The sequence below is a fragment of the Lithobates pipiens genome, unplaced genomic scaffold (assembly GCF_037356315.1).
Source record: "Lithobates pipiens isolate NorthernLeopardFrog02 unplaced genomic scaffold, aLitPip1_a1.2 Scaffold_27, whole genome shotgun sequence".
Classification (NCBI taxonomy): Eukaryota; Metazoa; Chordata; class Amphibia; order Anura; family Ranidae; genus Lithobates; species Lithobates pipiens.
Genome location: NW_027507788.1, coordinates 91,966,591 through 91,987,056, shown reverse-complemented (window position 1 = coordinate 91,987,056; position 20,466 = coordinate 91,966,591). Strand labels below are relative to the sequence as shown.

The window sequence follows — 20,466 nt, the reverse complement described above, 5'->3', positions numbered from 1 at the left end:
ACTACATAAATGTAAGTTTGCTGCTATTTTTAATACATTTTATTTTAAATGGTATCACGCTATTTTGGCCATATTTTTCTGTCCTATGTGGATTTCGGTTGGTGTCGGAGATCTCTTTTAAATGGTAAAGATCAAGTACATTTAGGAATTGGGAGAAGGCAATTTCCATGGTGTGACTGACCGATTTGTTCCCCATACCAGAGTGATAAGCACGTGTGACCCCTTGAATATAAGTTCATTCGGGTCAATAGTATCCGGTAAGCCTACATCCATTAAGGTGGTGGTATCGGCACTTGGGTGACTGTTCGGAAGAACTATTCTTGGATTGCTTTTCCAATTTTCACCTATTTGGGACTTCACTTTCACATATGGACTTTTTGTGCTCAGATTCTTAAAGTGTATTCCTTTTTATTTTTCACATATAGTGTTCATTTTTGTAGAATGCATATTAATAAGTACTAACACATAGTATTATTGGTGTGCACCTCACAGTAGTATTGGAAAACTGCATGTGTCTGTATTTTTTCTTGTCACTAATTTATTGTGTGTACAGAATTACACATTACTATATAGCGCTACATTTTATATATAATTTTTTTTACTACGTTTGTGCTAAAATATCCATGTTTAGCATGTTAGCTGCTCTGTCTGGATAGCGCAGTGTCACATTGGTTGTATAATACTATACACTGTCAATATACTAATGACAATGGCTGGGAAGGGGTTAACATCTAGGGGAGATTAATGGGTTAAATATGTGCCTAACAATGTGTAATGTGTGTGTTATGTGGTACTTGTATTACTAGATCTTGCTGTTTTATTCCCTGCTTTGCCTGGTCTGACCAGAGTCTTAACTTCAACCTGATAGAATACCTTTGGGATGAATTAGAGCAGAGACTGTGAGCCGGACCTTCTCATCCACATCAGTGCCTGACCTCACAAATGCGCTTCTGGAAGAATGGTCAAACATTCCCAGAGACAAACTCCTAAACCTTGTGGACGGCCTTCCCAGAAGAGTGGAAGCTGTTATAGATGCAAAGGGTGGGCCAATTCAATATTGAACCCTACGGACGAGGACTGGAATGCCATTAAAGTGCATATGCGTGTAAAGGCTGGTGTCTCAATACTTTTGATAATATATATAGTGTGTGTGTGTGTGTGTGTGTGTATAATATATATATATATATATATATATATATATATATATATATATATATATATATATATTTAGTTATGTCATCTTAAAAAATTGAAGTTCTCTTTTAATATCATTTTTATATTTTATGCATTCAGATATCTTTTTACATTTTTAAAATTTTGATTTGAATGTTAACCACTAGAGGGAGCAATTATTCCATTTACAATTGCTTTTTCTCCCTTGTTTACAAACGTGGAGACTCACCCACACAAGGAGGGCATTGTTTTTTTAAAGTCATTCCACACATAAACTTGCATCGTGAGCTGCAACACAGCCATTTTGTAAAAAGCTGCAAGCAGCGCCTACATATGTAATGGTCAAATATATCTTTGTTCCCAAGAACATACTGTACATAATTATGAACTGAAAATACAGTGCCTTGAAAAAGTATTCAAACCCCTTGAAATGTTCCACATTCTGTCATGTTACAACCAAAAACGTCAATGTGTTTTATTGGGATTTTATGTGATAGACCAACACAAAGTGGCACATAATTGTGAAGTGGAAGGACAATTAAAAAATGGTTACTTATTAGTAAATAGAGTTCACCTGTGTTTAATTTAAGCTCAGTATAAATGCAGCTGTTCTGTGAAGCCCTCAGAGGATTGTTAGAAAACCTTAGTGAACAAACAGCATCATGAAGGCCAAGGAACACACCAGATAGGACAAGGATAATATTGTGGAGAAGTTTAAAGCGGGTTAAGTTATGAAAAAATATCCCAAGCTTTGAACCTCTCACAGAGCACTGTTCAATCCATCAATCGAAATTGGAAAGAGTATGGCTAACTGAAAACTTACCAAGACACAGAAGTCCACCTAAACTGACAGGCCGGGCAAGGAGAGCATTAATCAGAGAAGCAGCCAAGAGGCCCATGGTAACTCTGGAGGAGCTGCAGAGATCCACAGCTCAGGTGGGAGAATCTGTCCACAGGACAACTATTAGTTGTGCACTCCACAAATCTGCCCTTTATGGAAGAGTCTCAAGAAGAAAGCCATTGTTGAAAGAAAGCCATAATAAGTACTGTTTGCAGTTTGCGAGAAGCCATGTGGGGGACACAGCAAATATGTGGAAGAAGGTGCTCTGGTCAGATGAGACAAAAATTGAATTATTTGTCCTAAAAGCAAAATGCAATGTGTGGTGAAAAACTAACACTGCACATCACCCTGAACACACCATCCCCCCCGTGAAACATGGTGGTGGCAGCATCATGTTGTGGGGATGCTTTTCTTCAGCAGGGACAGGGAAGCTGGTTAGAGTTGATGGGAAGATGGATGGAGCCGACACAGGGCAATCTAAAGGCCCATACACGCGATCTGACTTTTTGACAACAACGATCCGACCTGCTTTATCGGACAATCTGTGCATATGCCCAATCGGACAATTGTTTTTGTTTATTCAATGGACAAATGTTAAATGTTCGCTGTGCGTGCTCTCAAACTTTACAGCAACAAATGTCCGATGGAGGATAATCTGATTGTGTGTACACAAGCCCATAGGACTAAAGTCCAAAGTACAAACATGCATGCTCAGAACCAATGCTAAAGATCAGACAACAATAGCAGAAGTTGCCCAAAGGGTGGTGGTAAAGAGCTCAAAAACCACGTGATTTGGTGAAAGTTGGCTGAAAATGTTCTGCCATGTATATGCAGAACAATTTCACGGTCAACGACCTTTGGACCAAAATCCATGGAAAAGTCAGATTGAAGTCCAATCGTGTGTATGAGGCTTTAGAAGAAAATCTGTTAGATTCTGCAAAAGACTTGAGACTTCCAGCAGGACAACGACCCTAAACATACAGCCAGAGCTACAATGGAATGGTTTAGGTTAAAACATATTCATGTGTTAGAATGGCCCAGTAAAATTCCAGACCTAAATCTGATTGAGAATCTGTAGCAAGACTTGAAAATTGCTGTTCACAGACGCTCTTCATGCAATCTGACAGAGCTTGAGCTATTTTGCAAAGAATGGACAAAAATGTCACTCTCTATTTGTGCAAAGCTGGTAGAGACATCCCCAAAAAGACTTGCAGCTGTAATTGCAGCGAAAGGTGGTTCTACAAAGTATTGACTGTGGGGGCTGAATACAAATGCACCCCACACTTCCCAGATATTTATTTGTAAAAAAAAAAAAAAATGAAAACCCATTTAGGCCCCTTCCACACTGGACGTGTTTTTCAGGCGCTAAAGGGTTAAAAATAGTGCCTGTAACGTGCCTGAAAAATGCATGCCCTGCAGCCCCAGTGTGAAAGCCCAAGCAGAATCTTTGGAGCAGTTTAGAAGTGGTGTATACACCGCTCCTCCACTGCCCCTGCCCATTGAAATGAATGGGCACTGCTGCCAAAGCGCCTGCTAAGTGCTTCTGCAGCGTCACTTTTCGAGCACATTTAATCCTTTCTTCGGCCACTAGCGGGGGTTAAAAGCGAACAGCTAGCGGCTGAAAAGTGCTACTAAATCTAGCAGCGCTTTACCGCTAATGCTGTCGCACTGTGAGTGTGAAAGTAGTCTTATTTTTCTTTCAACTTCACAATTATGTGCCACTTTGTGTTGGTCTATCACATAAGATCCCAATAAAATTCATTTACGTTTTTGGTTGTAACATAACAAAATGTAGAAAATTTCAAGGGCTATGAATGCTCTTTCAAGGCACTGTACAAACAAGATTTTTTAAATACTAGCACAAGTTGAAAAGATTATATACCGGTACCTTAAGCTGATTTTTTTCATATGCATGTGTAAAAAGATATTCCCTTTAAAAGTGTATATACAGAGTAACACAAGGGTTCAAGGTGCTTATACACATACCAATCTGATCCTAAAGCTGGTCACACACTAGAAGAATTCCATGCTAAATTTTTCATTTGAAGAACGTTCATTCAATTTCCATATTGTTAGAGAAATATCAACATTTGTTTTTGACCGCAGTGATGAGAACATTTGAAGGAACAGGATAGCATTTTTTTCTCAAATGCATTTCTAACAATGTATGTGGCCGTCCAAAAGCAAACAAAATTTTGAAGTATGACATTTTTCCAATGACATTCATCAAGTCATTAAACATACTGAGAATTTTCATACAAATTTTTGTACAAACATATAAGAATCTACTGGTATATGGCCAGCTTAAGATTTCCCACTTTGGGTGGGTAGATGGGTTACAGTAAATATAACAAGAAATTAAATTAAAATGGAAAAAATACATTATGGACCTTTTTGCTCAGAAGGTAGGTAGGTCTGAATAACCTTGGAAGAAAAAATTGCGTAAAGTGTAGCGCTAGAAAAAGAATATTGTGCATAGATCTATAGATAGATATCACACATACGTGCAAAACCACATGAACTCACGTGATTCATATAACATGTGTTACATTAATTAACAGCAAAAAGTGTCATACCACTTCCGTATAAACGTGTACTTGTATGTGTCCAAACATACATATAAACAAATAATCAATGTGAAAAAATTATAAATATGAAAAGTCCTTTTAAAGGAAGAAAATTCAAGTCCCACGTGTGCAGTTGAATATCAGATGGACCATCCTATCCTTGAGGTACAACATGCACCCATGACACCCATGTGCCAATTACTCCACCTTAGTAGATGCAGGCTTACCACATGTTTCTGACCCAAAAGAATGTACAGTGCCTTGCGAAAGTATTCGGCCCCCTTGAACTTTTCAACCTTTTGCCACATTTCAGGCTTCAAACATAAAGATATAAATTTAAAAATTTTTGTGAAGAATCACCAACAAGTGGGACACAATTGTGAAGTTGAACGAAATCTATTGGATAATTTAAACTTTTTTAGCAAATAAAAAACTGAAAAGTGGTGCGTGCAAAATTATTCGGCCCCTTTACTTTCAGTGCCGCAAACTCACTCCAGAAGTTCAGCGAGGATCTCTGAATGATCCAATGTTGTCCTAAATGACTGATGGTGATAAATAGAATCCACCTGTGTGTAATCAAGTCTCTGTATAAATGCACCTGCTCTGTGATAGACTCAGGGTTCTGTTGAAAGCGCAGAGAGCATCATGAAGACCAAGAAACACACCAGGCAGGTCCATAATACTGTTGTGGAGAAGTTTAAAGCCGGATTTGGATACAAAAAGATTTCCCAAGCTTTAAACATCCCAAGGAGCACTGTGCAAGCGATCATTTTGAAATGGAAGGAGTATCAGACCACTGCAAATCTACCAAGACCTGGCCGTCCCTCTAAACTTTCAGCTCAGACAAGGAGAAGACTGATCAGAGATGCAGCCAAGAGGCCCATGATCACTCTGGATGAACTGCAGAGAACTACAGCTGAGGTGAGAGTCTGTCCATAGGACAACAATCAGCCGTACACTGCACAAATCTGGCCTTTATGGAAGAGTGGCAAGAAGAAAGCCATTTCTCAAAGATATCCAAAAAAGTCTTGTCTAAAGTTTGCCACAAGCCACCTGGGAGACACACCAAACATGTGGAAGAAGGTGCTCTGGTCGGATGAAACCAAAATCGAACTTTTTGCCCACAATGCAAAACGATATGTTTGGCGTAAAAGCAACACAGCTCATCACCCTCAACACACCATCCCCACTGTCAAACATGGTGGTGGCAGCATCATGGTTTGGGCCTGCTTTTCTTCAGCAGGGACAGGGAAGATGGTTAAAATTGAGGGGAGATGGATGCAGCCAAATACAGGACCATTCTGCATGAAAACCTGTTGGAGTCTGCAAAAGACCTGAAACTGGGATGGAGATTTATCTTCCAACAAGGCAATGATCCCAAACAGACAGCAACATCTACAAAGGAATGGTTCACAAATAAACGTATCCAGGTGTTAGAATGGCCAAGTCAAAGTCCAGACCTGAATCCAATCGAGAATCTGTGGAAAGGGCTGAAAACTGCAGTTCACAAACGCTCTCCATCCAACTGACTGAGCTCAAGCTGTTTTGCAAGGAAGAATGGGCAAGAATTTCAGTCTCTCGATGTGCAAAACTGATAGAGACATACCCCAAGCGACTTGCAGCTGTAATCGCAGCAAAAGGTGGCTCTACAAAGTATTAACGCAAGGGGGCCAAATAATTTTGCACGCCCCACTTTTCATTTTTTTATTAGTTAAAAAAGTTTTAAAAATCCAATAGATTTCGTTCCACTTCACAATTGTGTCCCACTTGTTGGTGATTCTTCTCAAAAAAAAAAAATTGTATATCTTTATGTTTAAAGCCTGAAATGTGGCAAAAGGTTGAAAAGTTCAAGGGGGCCGAATACTTTCACAAGGCACTGTATATTCCAAGGGTCATACACGCTTTTATGGTAACTGCAGGAAAGTAGAACTCCCAAGTACTGGATTCCCAAATTCAATGGGAAAATTTCTTCCAGACACAAATGGATATTAACAGGTTCTCTCCAATTACATGAAAGGCCAAATTCCAAACGGTGAACATATAGGATGGAAGGATAAGGCCATATAGCGTAATTCTGTATGTAAAATAAATTTATTAAAAAAGTAACAAACTTACATTTAAGTAGTTTTTCAATCGCTTTCAATATAAAAATGGTGGCAGTGGAGTCCTGCCGACGCGTTTCGTCCTCATAGACATCGTCTTACTCTGAATAACCTTGTCAGATAGAGTCAGGGTTTTATCTTAACTTGGAGAAAAGTCAAGCCCTGTTTACAGTCTGGGTCAAACTCCAAGTACCTTCCTAGACACAATGGGGGTTTAATAACTAAAGGTGAATAGACTGTTCATTTTGCAGAGACATTTTCACCAGAGCTTAGTGAATGAGGGGGAAATCTGCTGACTTCCATCATCCAATCTTGCACAAGAATTTTTTATTTTTTTTTCCTTGAACATGATTGGGTGTTTTATGCAAAGTGAAATTTAACCACATTTGCAGACTACGGGGAATCTTCCCTTGCAAAGTGTAACTTTACTTGAAATGTGAACAGCCTATTTACTTTTAGTAAATCACCCTCCATGAGGCTGATTTGGAGACTAGTCCAGATACTTTAAGGCACCACATAAAGCCCCCTTCTGGTTATGCTGTTTTGATAGGGTGCGGTATCGCAAGTGCATTAAAGCACAGAATTTTGCCATTTAAGGTGCACTGTGCTAATGCAGCCCAGAAAGCAGACATGTATCTAATTTTAATTCTCATAAGCCCTATTTTTCATAAAATCTCATATGTAAATTGATATCTTTCAGAATAAAACAATTACTGACATTTAAATTGGTATGTTGATAGAAAACAAAAAAAATCCTTCCAAAACTGAAATGGTTAAATTAAGATCCTTTCTATAAACCTGGTTTCAGTTACTAAAAGTGCACAATTAGAAAGCAGAATAAAATCACAAATGAGCAGCAGCATGGGGTGATATGAAAATACTCTCTGATAGAACATCATTAAATCCACTATAACAGAATTATTCCTGCTGGGTTGCCCGTCGTTAATTGACACATTACCAACGGAATAAAGAAATTCAATAGCGACGTGATTGATGCAGCATTCCCCTTACTCTCTTGGGGTTTTCAACATAAACAATTTGTAGGGGAAAAAAAGCATCTGCATGGGGGAGGAGTAGGCAGCCGTCACAGAAGAAATACAAGAAACTGTTTGTCAGGGAGATGTGAGATACTGGAGGATGGAGTACCCAAGGAAATATGCTTACATATTAGTCTCAAGAAACCTAGTCTCATTTATCACGTCTGAAAGCAGACCTTAAAACCAATAACATAATCTGTAAACAATATTTAATTTTAACTTGAAAGCTATGTGTACTCTATTGTACAGTTACCCACTCACCCTAGTCCTCTTAAAGACCTACTAGCCAAACCCACCCAACCGCAGGTTATATACTTTGTTGGGTAGGGCAACCTTGGGCTACTTCAAATTTGACATCCTGAGGCCAACATCTTCTGCACCTGCACAGTGATGCCTCCCAGTCTTTGAAGTGGGATTTAGTACTTTACAAATCTATTAGGGCTCAATACTAAGAAAAAAATAATTGTTTGGATTTTGGGAAAACTGGAGCAGGCCATGGCTGCCCTACACAGGTGATCGGGTAACTAGAGTTGCTGGAGAGTCTAGGTCAGGATATCTAGGATGGGTGGATAACAGCAGGTTTAATTAAAGTTGTCTTACCTTAAAATCAGGTAACTTGAAAAGTAGAAACTACTAAAAGGACTACAAGAAAAGTCACATATAGGATCAACAGACTATAAAGCTAAACCAGCAAAAGATGGGAATTGGCTTTAGTTTGGTTCTCCACCCACAAAACACTCCTAATGCTCAGAAGTCACTATGATAAAGCCCCACGTGGGCAAAATGTATTTGGGGGGCTTTATTCTATGGGTGGAGAATCAAGCTAAAGCCAATTATCTTCTTTCACTAATTTAGCTTTACAGTCTGCTGATCCTGTGTGCAGCTGGGTGCCATTTTCTTGTAGTCCTTTTGGTGCCTTACAAGCCTTTTATACCGACCAGCATCAGCATACAGTATCACCAGCCACAGAACTTACCTTTGGAGTGATACCGTTTTTTAGTTTACATCTTCCCCATATCTGGTGGGAAATAATTTTACCCTTAAATTTTAAGTAGAAGCAAACTTTTTTTTTAATTTTTATTGCTGTCTATGCCCCACTAGGAAGCGACAACCTCTTTATTTTTCCTGTTTACTTATCACTGAGAAAATGTTGGGTTGTCAACAGAAAGTGGGAAAATCTTCCAATGGGAACACTAGTGGAGGTGACCCTGGTGACAATCAAGAGTCCCAATCCTATTTTCTGTTTTGATTATGTGACAGTTTTTTTGCCATCTGTGTCACATTTGGGAGATTTCCCTTCACTTCCTGACTGACTGGGGTTATAGCCCTCCCTTACACTTTACAAAACAAAACAAAAAAGTGTTGACTTTAGTTCTACTTTAACACTGCTGCCCACTTCCACTTATTTTTTTAGAACACCTAATATGGAAGAATACTTCCCACATATTTTTTTTTATTTGAATTGCACTCTAACCCCTCTTAGGTCTCATGCACACAGGTGCATTAGGGTCATACAATGTCAATTTCTGGCTTTTTTCTGCACCTGAGAAGCCCAGTTGCTACATAAAGCTGCCCAAAGACACGAATGGCTACATGCCTGTATATGCCTTTACTCGCGTTCACCTGCGTATAGGTCATATTTGTTCATGTGCTATATCAGGTTTATGCATGTATCAACGTACACTGGGGTTCAGCCATTTATGTCTATGGGTTGCTGTATGTAGTGCCTGGACTCTAGACATGGAAAAAAGCCAGAACTTTATGTTATACACTCCTAATGCACCCATGTGCATAAAAAAACAGGACCTTACTAGATCCCACTGGAGTTCCCCTTGTGTATCCTGTTTGAGGAAGTCAGGTTGGAGGGTTCACTGAAAATTTTGGAAAGACTGAATTGAACTGGTAAGGGGTTGTTTTGCCATCTGTAATAGTCCACATTGGGAACCAGTCTTTAAAAGTCTGAGCAGCCAAATAGGGCGAACCTATGTTTGGCGTAAAAAACAGTCCTGTCTGCTACACTGAACTTGTAGGTGAGGACTTGAACAAGGCACCCATTCAGGAGGAACCACACCCACACACAGGGCCTTTAACACCACAGTACTTTTCTAGTAATACTTCATAATTATAGCGTTTACAAGGAAAAAACTTTATAGCTACACATCTCTGGAGTATAATTTACAATAATGTTAGAGGAGAACAGCCTCTGTTGGAGGGGTGGTGGTATCTTTTCTAAGCACACTGTACTGGCCCACTGGAAGAAATCCTCAGAGTCCCTACTCGCCAGGAATCTTTCTTGTGCTAAGCATTGCCTTAACCTGTCACTTGGTCAAATCGTGGCCAAATGACATGGGATCCCCCATTTAAAGGCTCCCTTATTAGCATGGTCGTCTGAATTTTTATGGGAATTTGGCATCAAATCCCATCAATCCATAGGGGGATAACTTCCCTTATCAGACTCCTCTTTCCCTGTAGTATTGACACAGTGCCATCTACAGATGAGAAGAATGCTTGCACCTGTCTACAAACTGGTTTGGTCAGAACTTTCTCAGCTCCATCCAAAAGTCTTGGGTGGAATGACCCTTACAAAACTCAGTTTAAACCTAACTGAAAATCAGAATCAATTGGCTAGGGATTAGCACTCTTGTTTTGCATTCCTAGATTCATGCATTGAACTTCACTTAGGGCACTATATAACATTCATAGTTTTTCCTTGCGTTTGTATCCTCATGTTTTCTTTCTCAGACCAAAAGTATACAGGTAGGCTTACTGGCATCCACACAAACTGGCCCTATTTTGTCTAACTATAAGCCCCTCTGGATCAAGAACTAATGTGAATGGTCTATATACACTCCAAGCTGATGCTAAATTAAACCATGCCATGCTAAAATAAGTGAAAATGAACTTAAGAAAAAAATGGCTTGCAGGAAATGTTCTCCCATTGGCATTCCTTCCCTGAAGCCAACTGGTGGCCGCGAGCAACAGCCCTCTCCAGGTTTCTGCCTAATGAAATGGCAGACATGTCCCTAAAATATGACCCTTGGCTTCATGTAGTAAAAACAGTAGTGGAATTGAGTGATGGGTCTCACGATCTACTTTCCTGCAGGGTATGCTTTGTATTCTCAGTGTTTGCCCATCATTATATACATAACTGCACAAAGGGTGGCTCTGCAGCAGTCACGCGTGATCACCCTATGAGCCGGTATGACAGATTGCTCTGGTTTCTAATAAAGGTTATTTTGATTAGAGAATTGATTGGACTGCAGCCACTCAAGAAGATGAAGTTGGTAGAGGAAAAAAAAAAGGCCAGCCTGTAGAATGGGTGGGCTTTGATATCAGAAAGGCTCATTTGTGCATTGCCTTGGAAGTAAATAGATTATCCACTTAGCAAACTCTTAGGACAAAAAAGCCACAGATTCTAAGAGATGTGCTGCAGTTGTAAAGAGAATTTCCACACCAAATAAATGTTCTTCTCAAAGATTTTATATATATATATTTTTACTTTAAATATACATTAAAGCATGTCCAAGGATTTGTCTGAAAGCAGTTTCTATTGACATACCACCCATAATTATCCTCACAGACATATACCATACCATAATCTTCCTCGCAGCCATAAACCACACGATCTTAACCCCTGCTGTATTTTACCAAAAATAATCATTGGGTCATGCTTCACACACACTATAGTTTCATGTCCAGAGTGTTTTATTTAAAGAATAACTGCATTTTTTAAACACCTTAAATCCAGGGACACCAAACTCAACTATATCTACCGAGCTTTGAATTTCATTTCCCTGTGCTTTGAAAGCTCTCATTACAGCCCACTGTATTGCATTCAGTTTGTTAACAATTGCACTGTAACAGCAGGCCAATGCAGAAAACAACAAGAAAGGTACCTGTTCCCCATAAATCTTGTCTTCAAGGCCAGTAGCTATTTTTGAATATTTTTACAATAACCTTGGTTATATTTACTAAAAATCTACTTGAATCTTACAATCAGTCTTGTCTTTTTGATTTTAAACATTGTGCGCTGCTTAAGACCTTCTTCACACAGACGTAATTAAATTAATACCCATGCGAAGCGCTGTGTTTGCCCACACAGGAAGTACAGATGTTCCATGCATCCATATGCAACCTGTCACATTCATATCAATTGGAGCGCAGCGGCTCCACAGCCACTGCTCTCAATTTCACATCCATATGTATGCGTGTTCCCAAATGCTGACTTCAGAGACGCACACCTGCACATCTGTCTGTGAATCCACTGTGTTCCAATTGAAATAAATGAGACTGTCTGTACATGGATAGACAAAACACATGTGCATCCCATGTGAGCAAATAAGGCCCTTCACATAGGATTAGGCATAAGTGAATGAGGCCCACGTTTTCACACACCCTAACCTACCTGGATACACGGAAGAAGCTATAAAAATAAATGCAGGTAAAGGAGTAACAAGAATACAGCATGGGCAGCATGTGGTTAGCACTTTCAGTATCTCACAAAAGTGAGTACACCCCTCACATTTTTGTAAATATTTTATTATATCTTTTCATTTGACAACACTAAAGAAATTACACTTTGTTACAATGTAGTGAGTGTACAGCTTGTATAACAGTGCAAATTTGCTGTCCCCTCAAAATAACTCAACACACAGCCATTAATGTCTAAATCGCTGGCAACAAAAGTGAGTACACCCCTAAGTGATATGTCCAAATTGGGCCCAAAGTCTCAATATTTTGTGTGGCCATTTTTATTTTCCAGCACTGCCTTAACCCTCTTGGGCATGGAGTTCACCAGAGCTTCACAGGTTGCCAATGGAGTCCTCTTCCACTCCTCTATGACGGCATCAAAAATATGAGGGGTGTACCCACATTTGTGAGCTTCTGTAGGGCAATCAGCTCCTGTCTAAATGATGCCTAGAATGTGTACCCATGGTGTGTATGTGAGCAGCTCAGGCTGCTAGGAAGAATAGTCCTGTGCCTGCTGCTGTGAATGCTGGCTGGGAAATAGCCCACCCACGCTCCAGACAATGGCATGTAAGAGCTGAAGATCCTGGAAGCCACACATCAGAACAAGACCTGCTGTATATAGACAAGTGGCAGTCTCAGCCTGGACACCTGTCAGGCCACGCCCCAATGAATTTCACTCCGCCCGATTATATATATATATATATATATATATATAAATATATATATATATATATATATATGTAAAGTTCTGTATAAATTGATGATCCTATATAAGTACCTGTAATAAATACAGCATGAAAACCTTGAACTACACTTTGTGGTAGTCCCTTCCACTCCACAGCATCATCCCAGTTACACAGATGCAAGGAAAATTTAGACCTGGGCTCCCAATAATTCAACTTTTGGAAATTATTCTTAACAGCACCAGGTAATGAAGTTAGAGTTATCAATGAAGGGTAAATGGCAGAAAAAAACCTGTGAAAAACAAACAGTCTCTTACGTTTACAGAGTAATGGTGTGCCTCTATGCTATGCTCTAGACATTATTTTAAGCCATGAACGGAATAACACGATACAATAAATAAAAAAACAATATTTTCAGGGAATTCATTAGATACTTACAGAGCTGGCTTCGAGGATGTCTCTCCAGATGGGAACTTCTTCTGCTGGATTTGAGTAATCCAGCAAATTGTCTATCACCACTTGACCAATAAGGTCATGCCTGGTGAATCGGTCAAAGTCATAAATGCTGAAGTGCAATTTGCGGTTTTGAAGCTCATTAAAGGGCACATTAAAATGGAATGTTTCATTAAAGATTGGGTTAAGAGTCTTGCGGTGGACTTTAGTCTGGAACTTTTTCTTGCGGTCAGGAAGAAGGTACATCTTTACATAAGGATCTGAGAATCCATTGGCATCCTTTGCCGGTAGGTCTAGAGCCTTCAATATCTTTACCACCAGCTGTTCTGTATTGTAGCCATATCTAAGGATAAAGCTGATACGCCCACAGCTTGTGGCTTCCAGTTTCTTCATCTCAGCATCTGCTGAACGCTGTTTATATAACTCTGGCTTTATCTGACCAATACTGGTGGCCTGCTCTGGTTTCTCATCCACGTGACCTGAAAAATCAGGACTGGACAACTGCTGTGTCATGGGTCGGGGTAACGTGCTGTATCTGCAAAGCAGAAGAACAATGTTAATTTAATTTTCTCAACAAGTTACACGTTTTCCTTTGATTTAAGTTTAGAACAGGCACCTAGAGGATCCTGCACACACCAGCTTTAGTTTTCTGAGAGCCATAAACATTCTTGAGCTCCAAGGACCAAAAATTTAAGGTTTATGGTTCTTTCCTAGTATTCTAGACCCATAAATATCTCCACAATAAGTCCAAATATGTCCACAAATAAGTCCACAGATGGTTTGGAGGCCATAAAAGTAAGCTAACATGGTTCTCTCACCTTTTTATACCCACCTGATAGGGCCCTTTCACACTACAGCAATGTGGTAACAGACAAAATTGTAACATGCGGTATCATGTATTTAATGTGTATTGCGTTAAGCAGCCATTTATTTTGGGCTGTCAAAGCTCTGTTCACATTCCACTTACCCCATTACAATACCATATACCATTTAACATGAAATATGTCACAGACCAAAATGGGTTTTCTAAAAAGGAGATCTACAGTAACCGTTTACTTTGAGCGTTTAGATCTGATTTATTTAAGGAGTTAAGAGTTCACTTCAATTATCCAATTATGTGCATATGCACATTAACGGGAATTCAAAGTGAAAAGGTATCTTCTTTAAGCATGGTTTGATAACTAAAATTAATATTTACACATTTTTATGTGTTGCTATGGCTATTTTCATGATTTGTTAGTATAAATATATGTAGAAGCTGGGTTTCCCCCATGCATAAGCTAATTAACTTGTTTGACTGGTTCATGAAGCTCAGGACAAGAAGCGATTTGGGCAGGAAATAAGGGGAGTTAAAGGGACTTGAACACAGCCTGAGGACACAAAGGATGTCGTTTTGGCAGGACTCTGAGAAGCAAGAAGCAGTCTGGAAGAGATCCTGGATCCTGAAAGATGACTCCATTATAAAGAAAGACTGAAAAAATGAACATTACCTGGGCATGACAAATTAAACCCAAGTTAAGTCATTTTTAGTGTATCCCTCTTGCATATATTATCCATGCTAATTTACTGGGAAGGATAGATAGCTTGTGCATGTGTATATTGTATGCATATTTTGTGATACTTTGTATGCCATGAATTGTTTTTCTTACAATTGCATGTGTAGCATTTAGTAAATTACACACTACCAGGGTACACTACCAGGGTTCTTTTTATGCATCCTGGCTTGTTTCGCAAAGAACCTTAAAAGACACAAAGCAAAACATTTTAAGTAAATATTCTTAATTCATTTATTGAATCAACCTATATACTTCATATCTGTAATTTAAAGTTTGTACAGAGCCTTTAAAAGCAGGGAGATGCCTAATTCAGCTTTGCTTACAATCTGAGCCTCAGCTGTTGTGCCCTGTAAACAATAGGCTTTTTACAGAAAATCAGTCAACATATACATCAGGGCAAAATAATTATAACAATAATAATAAGAAAAAGCAAAACAAATAAATCAACGTATAATGGCAATTGATGTACAAGGCGCCATAATTTATACCTTTAAAGACCCTGCAAGCAAAAACACCTGTTTATATGGCAGAAATTCACTCATCTTTAAAGCGGTAGTAAACCCGCTAATGTTTTTGTTTTTTTTATCACCTGCAAAGCAAAAGGCATAATGAGCTAGTATGCACCGCATACTAGCTCATTATGAAATACTTACCTTAGAACGAGGCCCCGACATCTGGCCCGATCCACGCCGAGGGAGCTGACAGTTTCTTCCGGGTATCACTCATACGCGCATGCACGTGGGAGATTTCATCCCGGCCGGTCGGCCACTGGCGGATTTTCAGCCAAGAATCCCCCTTGTGCGCATGCGCCGCTGCAGTCAGCGGCGCATACCGAGGGGAATATCTCCTAAACCGTACAGGTAAGCCTTATTATAGGCTTTCCTGTAGGTAAAAGTGAAAAAAAAAGAGTATACAACGACTTTAACTTCCCTGTTGTCAGTTGACAGCTCAGTGCATTTCTGGACTGCTATAATATATATAGTGTCAGCCCTGCCCAGCAAACTTTTGCTAAACTACAGAATCCTTCCTTCTCTCCTTATCTCTACAGCTTAGAGGGAAAATGTTTTGTAATCCAAAATAAGACCTGCACAAACAGATTAGACTCCTAAAGATAACACATAAAGTGTACACAATACAAAAGACAGCCAGACAACTCAATTTGTGCTTTTTTGCACAGTTAGTACAACATGCTTTTATTGTAAGAGTTTGCATATATGTTAGAGTTAACCTGCAAAAAAAATGTAAAAAAAAAAATAAAAAGCTTCTACTGTGGGCCACAAATTGTAAACAAACAATATTTCTATACAATATTGTACATTTTCCTTACTACCAAAATTAGTCCTGAAATAATAAAATAAACACAAAAAAAAGAAAAAAAAATCTATACAGTCCCACACAGAAGCACCAAAAAAAAAAAGTGATGGCAAATGCTAAATTCATCACTTATTTAGAATAATGCCCCTTGGCATATTAATTTATTCTCATAGTAAAGGTTTTGTAATTCAGTAACGATTCCATGGACAATTTCAGATAAATGCTAAATTACAGATTTCTCAGAACAGAAGTGCACATTTTTGCTGAATTAACAGAAGCAGTTCTTTTTTTAAACCTTTTATTATTAGACTAATTTTTCCATTTTTCATACACATTAAAGACTTGAAAATGTACTGAAAAGCCCACACAATATTTCCTAAATCAGAGGACGTATTAAATAAAAATAAGGCGTCCCAATTTTTTCATTATATTTGTTAACAGGACTATGAAATCCTTTTTATTTTTTTTCGTAAAAACTTTTTTTTTTTTGTTTAGCACAAACAAACGCAATATAAACTCCAAAGATTCCATTAAAGATTAAGGACAGTGCTGTTTTAAGTGAATAAATATCAAAGGTATCAAACCTTAAATCTGTGTAAGCTTGACCCAATGGTAAAACAAACAATGTCACTTTAGGCCTACAATTATTCTTCTGTGCGTGACGATACCAAATACATATCATACAATTGGCATTTGGTACATACTGTACGTGTATTCTCATTGCGCATATATATTTTTGTGCTGCAGATCAGGGACAAAATGTTGCCAGCATGTAGAAGTGAATTGGTGGTGGTGTTCATGGTTATAAGCTTGTTTTGGCTGCCACATTGTAAAAGTTACAGAACTGGCAATTAAAGGGTTAGAGCCTAATTCTACCCAAAAAAAGATTTTTGCCCATCCCTCCTAGATTAAAGTTTTCCTTATTTGGTGACCTCAGTACTCCAATACATGGATATGCAATTAACGGATCTCCAGCTGTTGCAAAACTACAAGTCCCATCATGGCTCTGCCTCTGGGTATCATACTTGTGGCTGACAGAGTCTTGCTATGCCTCATGGGACTTGTAGTTCTGCAACAGCTGGAGGTCCGCTAATTGCATATCCCTGCTCTATTGCGTACTCCCATCCAGGTTCCTCTCTGATTTCCTTGCCTCCCACAGGGACAGCTATTACAGTGCCACTTGTAAGACTTGCTGGATGGTCCCCTTTACTCCAATGGGTTGCTGGATGGTCCCCTTTACTCAGTGGGTCCAATGTCATCTCTCTTCAAGACCCAATAAGAACCTTTCCACTGGCAATGTCTTCAAAAGGCACTTCTTGGAGGGGTCTTTCTTCTGGGTGTTCACATCACTATCTGTGTGATGTGGACACTTGGAAGAAGAATCCTTCCAGGAAGTAAGCAGTGAGAAGGCCAAGTACTGGATAAACCCCACAGGATATTGGTGACCAAAATTGGGACATTATTTTTTCAATTCTTTATCCAAATGAATTCCTCTGCAAATTATTATTTTTTAGGTTTCGGACAGTAGTTTATTATTAGAACCCAATGTGTACCATTGTCATATGGGGACAAAACCATTACTTTTTTTTATTTTTTAGATAACCTCGCTTTTTATTTTGGTGACCACACAGCACATTGGTGACCTAATTGGGAAATATTTAGATTTTTTTTTTGCTAATTATTTATCCAAATTAATTCCTCAGGATATTCTTTTTTTTAAGTTTTGGATAGAGTGGACAATGTTAGAAACCAATATTCCAATGGGGGCACCTGTCCCAATGACATTGGTCTAGTAGGGATCTTCCCATCACTTGTATACATCTTTTCACTTACAATTGCATTCCCTTGACATGAAGTGTAGTGACATCTCCTCAATGGGACATTAAAAAAAATGACCAGGATTTTAACCCTACTTCCCTACTGTGTCAAAAACTAATTTCAAAGCTGTTGGAAGAGTTTCACTTTACCCAGACCAGCTTAAAGTATGTCATCTGTACCTTTTTAAAAGAATAATAGGAAACTGTACTGTACCGTATATTGATAAAATGTATTATCACACTAGGCTCTTTATCAGATGAAACTACTTTGGGCTTCCCCTGTATAATAAAATGATGATTCATCTAAAAATAAAAACAATCCATTGAGTTCATTTTTCTTTTATGTATCACACTTCTTATCCAGCCCAATCTTTACAAACATGGCAATTATTTTTTGCAGATAGAAAAAGTCAATAGAAAGCAGTGTTATTCACTAGCCGTGGGAGTCTGGTGCTGCGTGCACTACCTGCTTCAATCCAATTTTAACGTTAGAAGGCTGGAGCTAGCAGCCTGGCCGATAAGCTCAGGTGACAGCTGGGATCTACGGTAATCTTTCCTGACAGCGTCTCCCCTCACACTGACAGATAAGTGGGAAAATCCTCACATGCTCAATAAGACACCAGCAGACACAGACCTAGCATCAGTTTGCTGCCATTCTGCATTAAAGAAGAAGTAAATGAGTCTAGGAAAAAATTCACAGTCCAAGTTAAAAATAAAAAAGTCTGATTAAGACAGGAGACGAGGCATTTTCTTTATCATCTACAGACATCTTTACCTCTAATCAATGTGTCTTACCTTTTACATTGCTGCTATGCAACTAGCATTCTTAATATTGTAGGCACTTAATTGTAGCCTAATTCATATGGGCTGTAAGAGTGGCAGATTAAAAAAATTGAAGCAATTCTGCCACCAAATGCACAGGAGGTTGATCCTTCCAAGGAGGACATCAGCACCTCCCTACCTTTTACCCCACGCGCATATACAGTACACCCCTCATATTTTTGTCGTGGTTGGGATTTGAACCAGCAACCCTTCTTACTGCTAGGTGAGAGTGCTAACCACTACACCACTTTGTCTCAACCCTCTAACTGCTACTTTTCAGTAAGAGGTTTCTGAGCCCCAAAAGATAGGAAACTGGTGTCAGCAGAGGTGCCCGAATGTGAAGGAGGAGCTGACAAAGGGATTCTTCATTGATTCAATATTTATGGCTCATGGAATAGTATAAAACACAGCCAAAAGCATTTGTTGAATGCTACTTTTGCTGGACAGCTTGGTCCATTAACCGCTTACTGACCAGACCTCGCAGTTTTACTGCAAAAGAATGGCACAGCTGGGCGAAACAATGTTATCAAACATCGCTTCGCCCTGTGGCCCCCGGAGCCAATGCGAGTGCCTGGCAGTTGCGATCACCGATGGGCTCCCGCAATAGCTGCTGACACTGAGAACCAGGATCTGTTTCAAAGTATGAACAGCGATCTGTCATCTCCCCTTGATAGTCCCATCCCCCTTTCAGTTAGAACACAGAGAGGGAACACAATTAACCCCATGATCGCCCCCTAGTGTTAACTCCTTCCCTACCATTGACATCTTTACAGTAATCAGTGCATTTTTATAGCACTGATCGCTGTATAAATGCCAATGGTCCCAAAAATTTGTCAAAAGTGTGCGATGTGTCTGCCATAATGTCACAGTCCTGATAAAAATCGCGAATCACCGTCATTACTAGTAAAAAAAAAAAAAATGTCATAAAACTTTCCCCTATATTGTAGACGCTAGAACTTTTGCGCAAACCAATCAATATATGCTTATTGCAAAAAAATTTTACCAAAATTATGAATAATACATATTGGCCTAAACTGAGGAAAACATTTTATTGCAATTCTCACGCCGCGTACACACGACCGGACTTTCCGGCAGACTAGGTCCGACGGTCTTCCCGAAGGACTTTCGGCGGAGTTCCGATGGACTTTCCGAACGAACGGACTTGGCCACACTCAAGCACACCAAAGTCAGACGGATTCGACCGTGATGATGTATGACCGGTCTAGAATAAGGAATTTCATAGCTAGTAGCCAATAGCTGTCCTAGCATCGGTTTTCGTCCGTCGGACTAGCATACAGACGAATGGATTTTTCAACCAGACTTGAGTCCGTCGGAAAGATTTGAAACATGTCCGATGAAGCCCACACACGATCGAATTGTCTGGCGGATTCGTTCCGTCGGACCTAGTCCGTCGAAAAGTCAGTTTGTGTGTATGCGGCATAAGAAGTGGTGGCTGTATTCCTTTTCTTTTAGTCTTTTTTTTTCTTTATTTTCACCTGGGGATCTGGCTGGTAAGTCTGTTATTCAATTTCCTTTAACCTGTTCAGCCCCGGAAGATTTTACCTCCTTTTACCAGAGCACTTTTTGCGATTCGCCACTGCGTCGCTTTAACTGACAATCGTGTAGTCGTG

General features: G+C 39.3%; 1 protein-coding gene across 3 annotated transcripts in view; it reads right to left on the bottom strand.

The window, feature by feature from the left end:
- Positions 1-20,466, bottom strand: part of SYT3 (synaptotagmin 3) — a 382,859-nt gene that overhangs the window by 98,388 nt on the left and 264,005 nt on the right. For all 3 annotated transcript variants that reach the window (XM_077457209.1, XM_077457207.1, XM_077457208.1), the window contains exon 6: positions 13,312-13,861. In XM_077457209.1, coding sequence (XP_077313335.1) covers positions 13,312-13,861 — 550 coding nt within the window. The remainder of the gene's footprint in view (positions 1-13,311; positions 13,862-20,466) is intronic.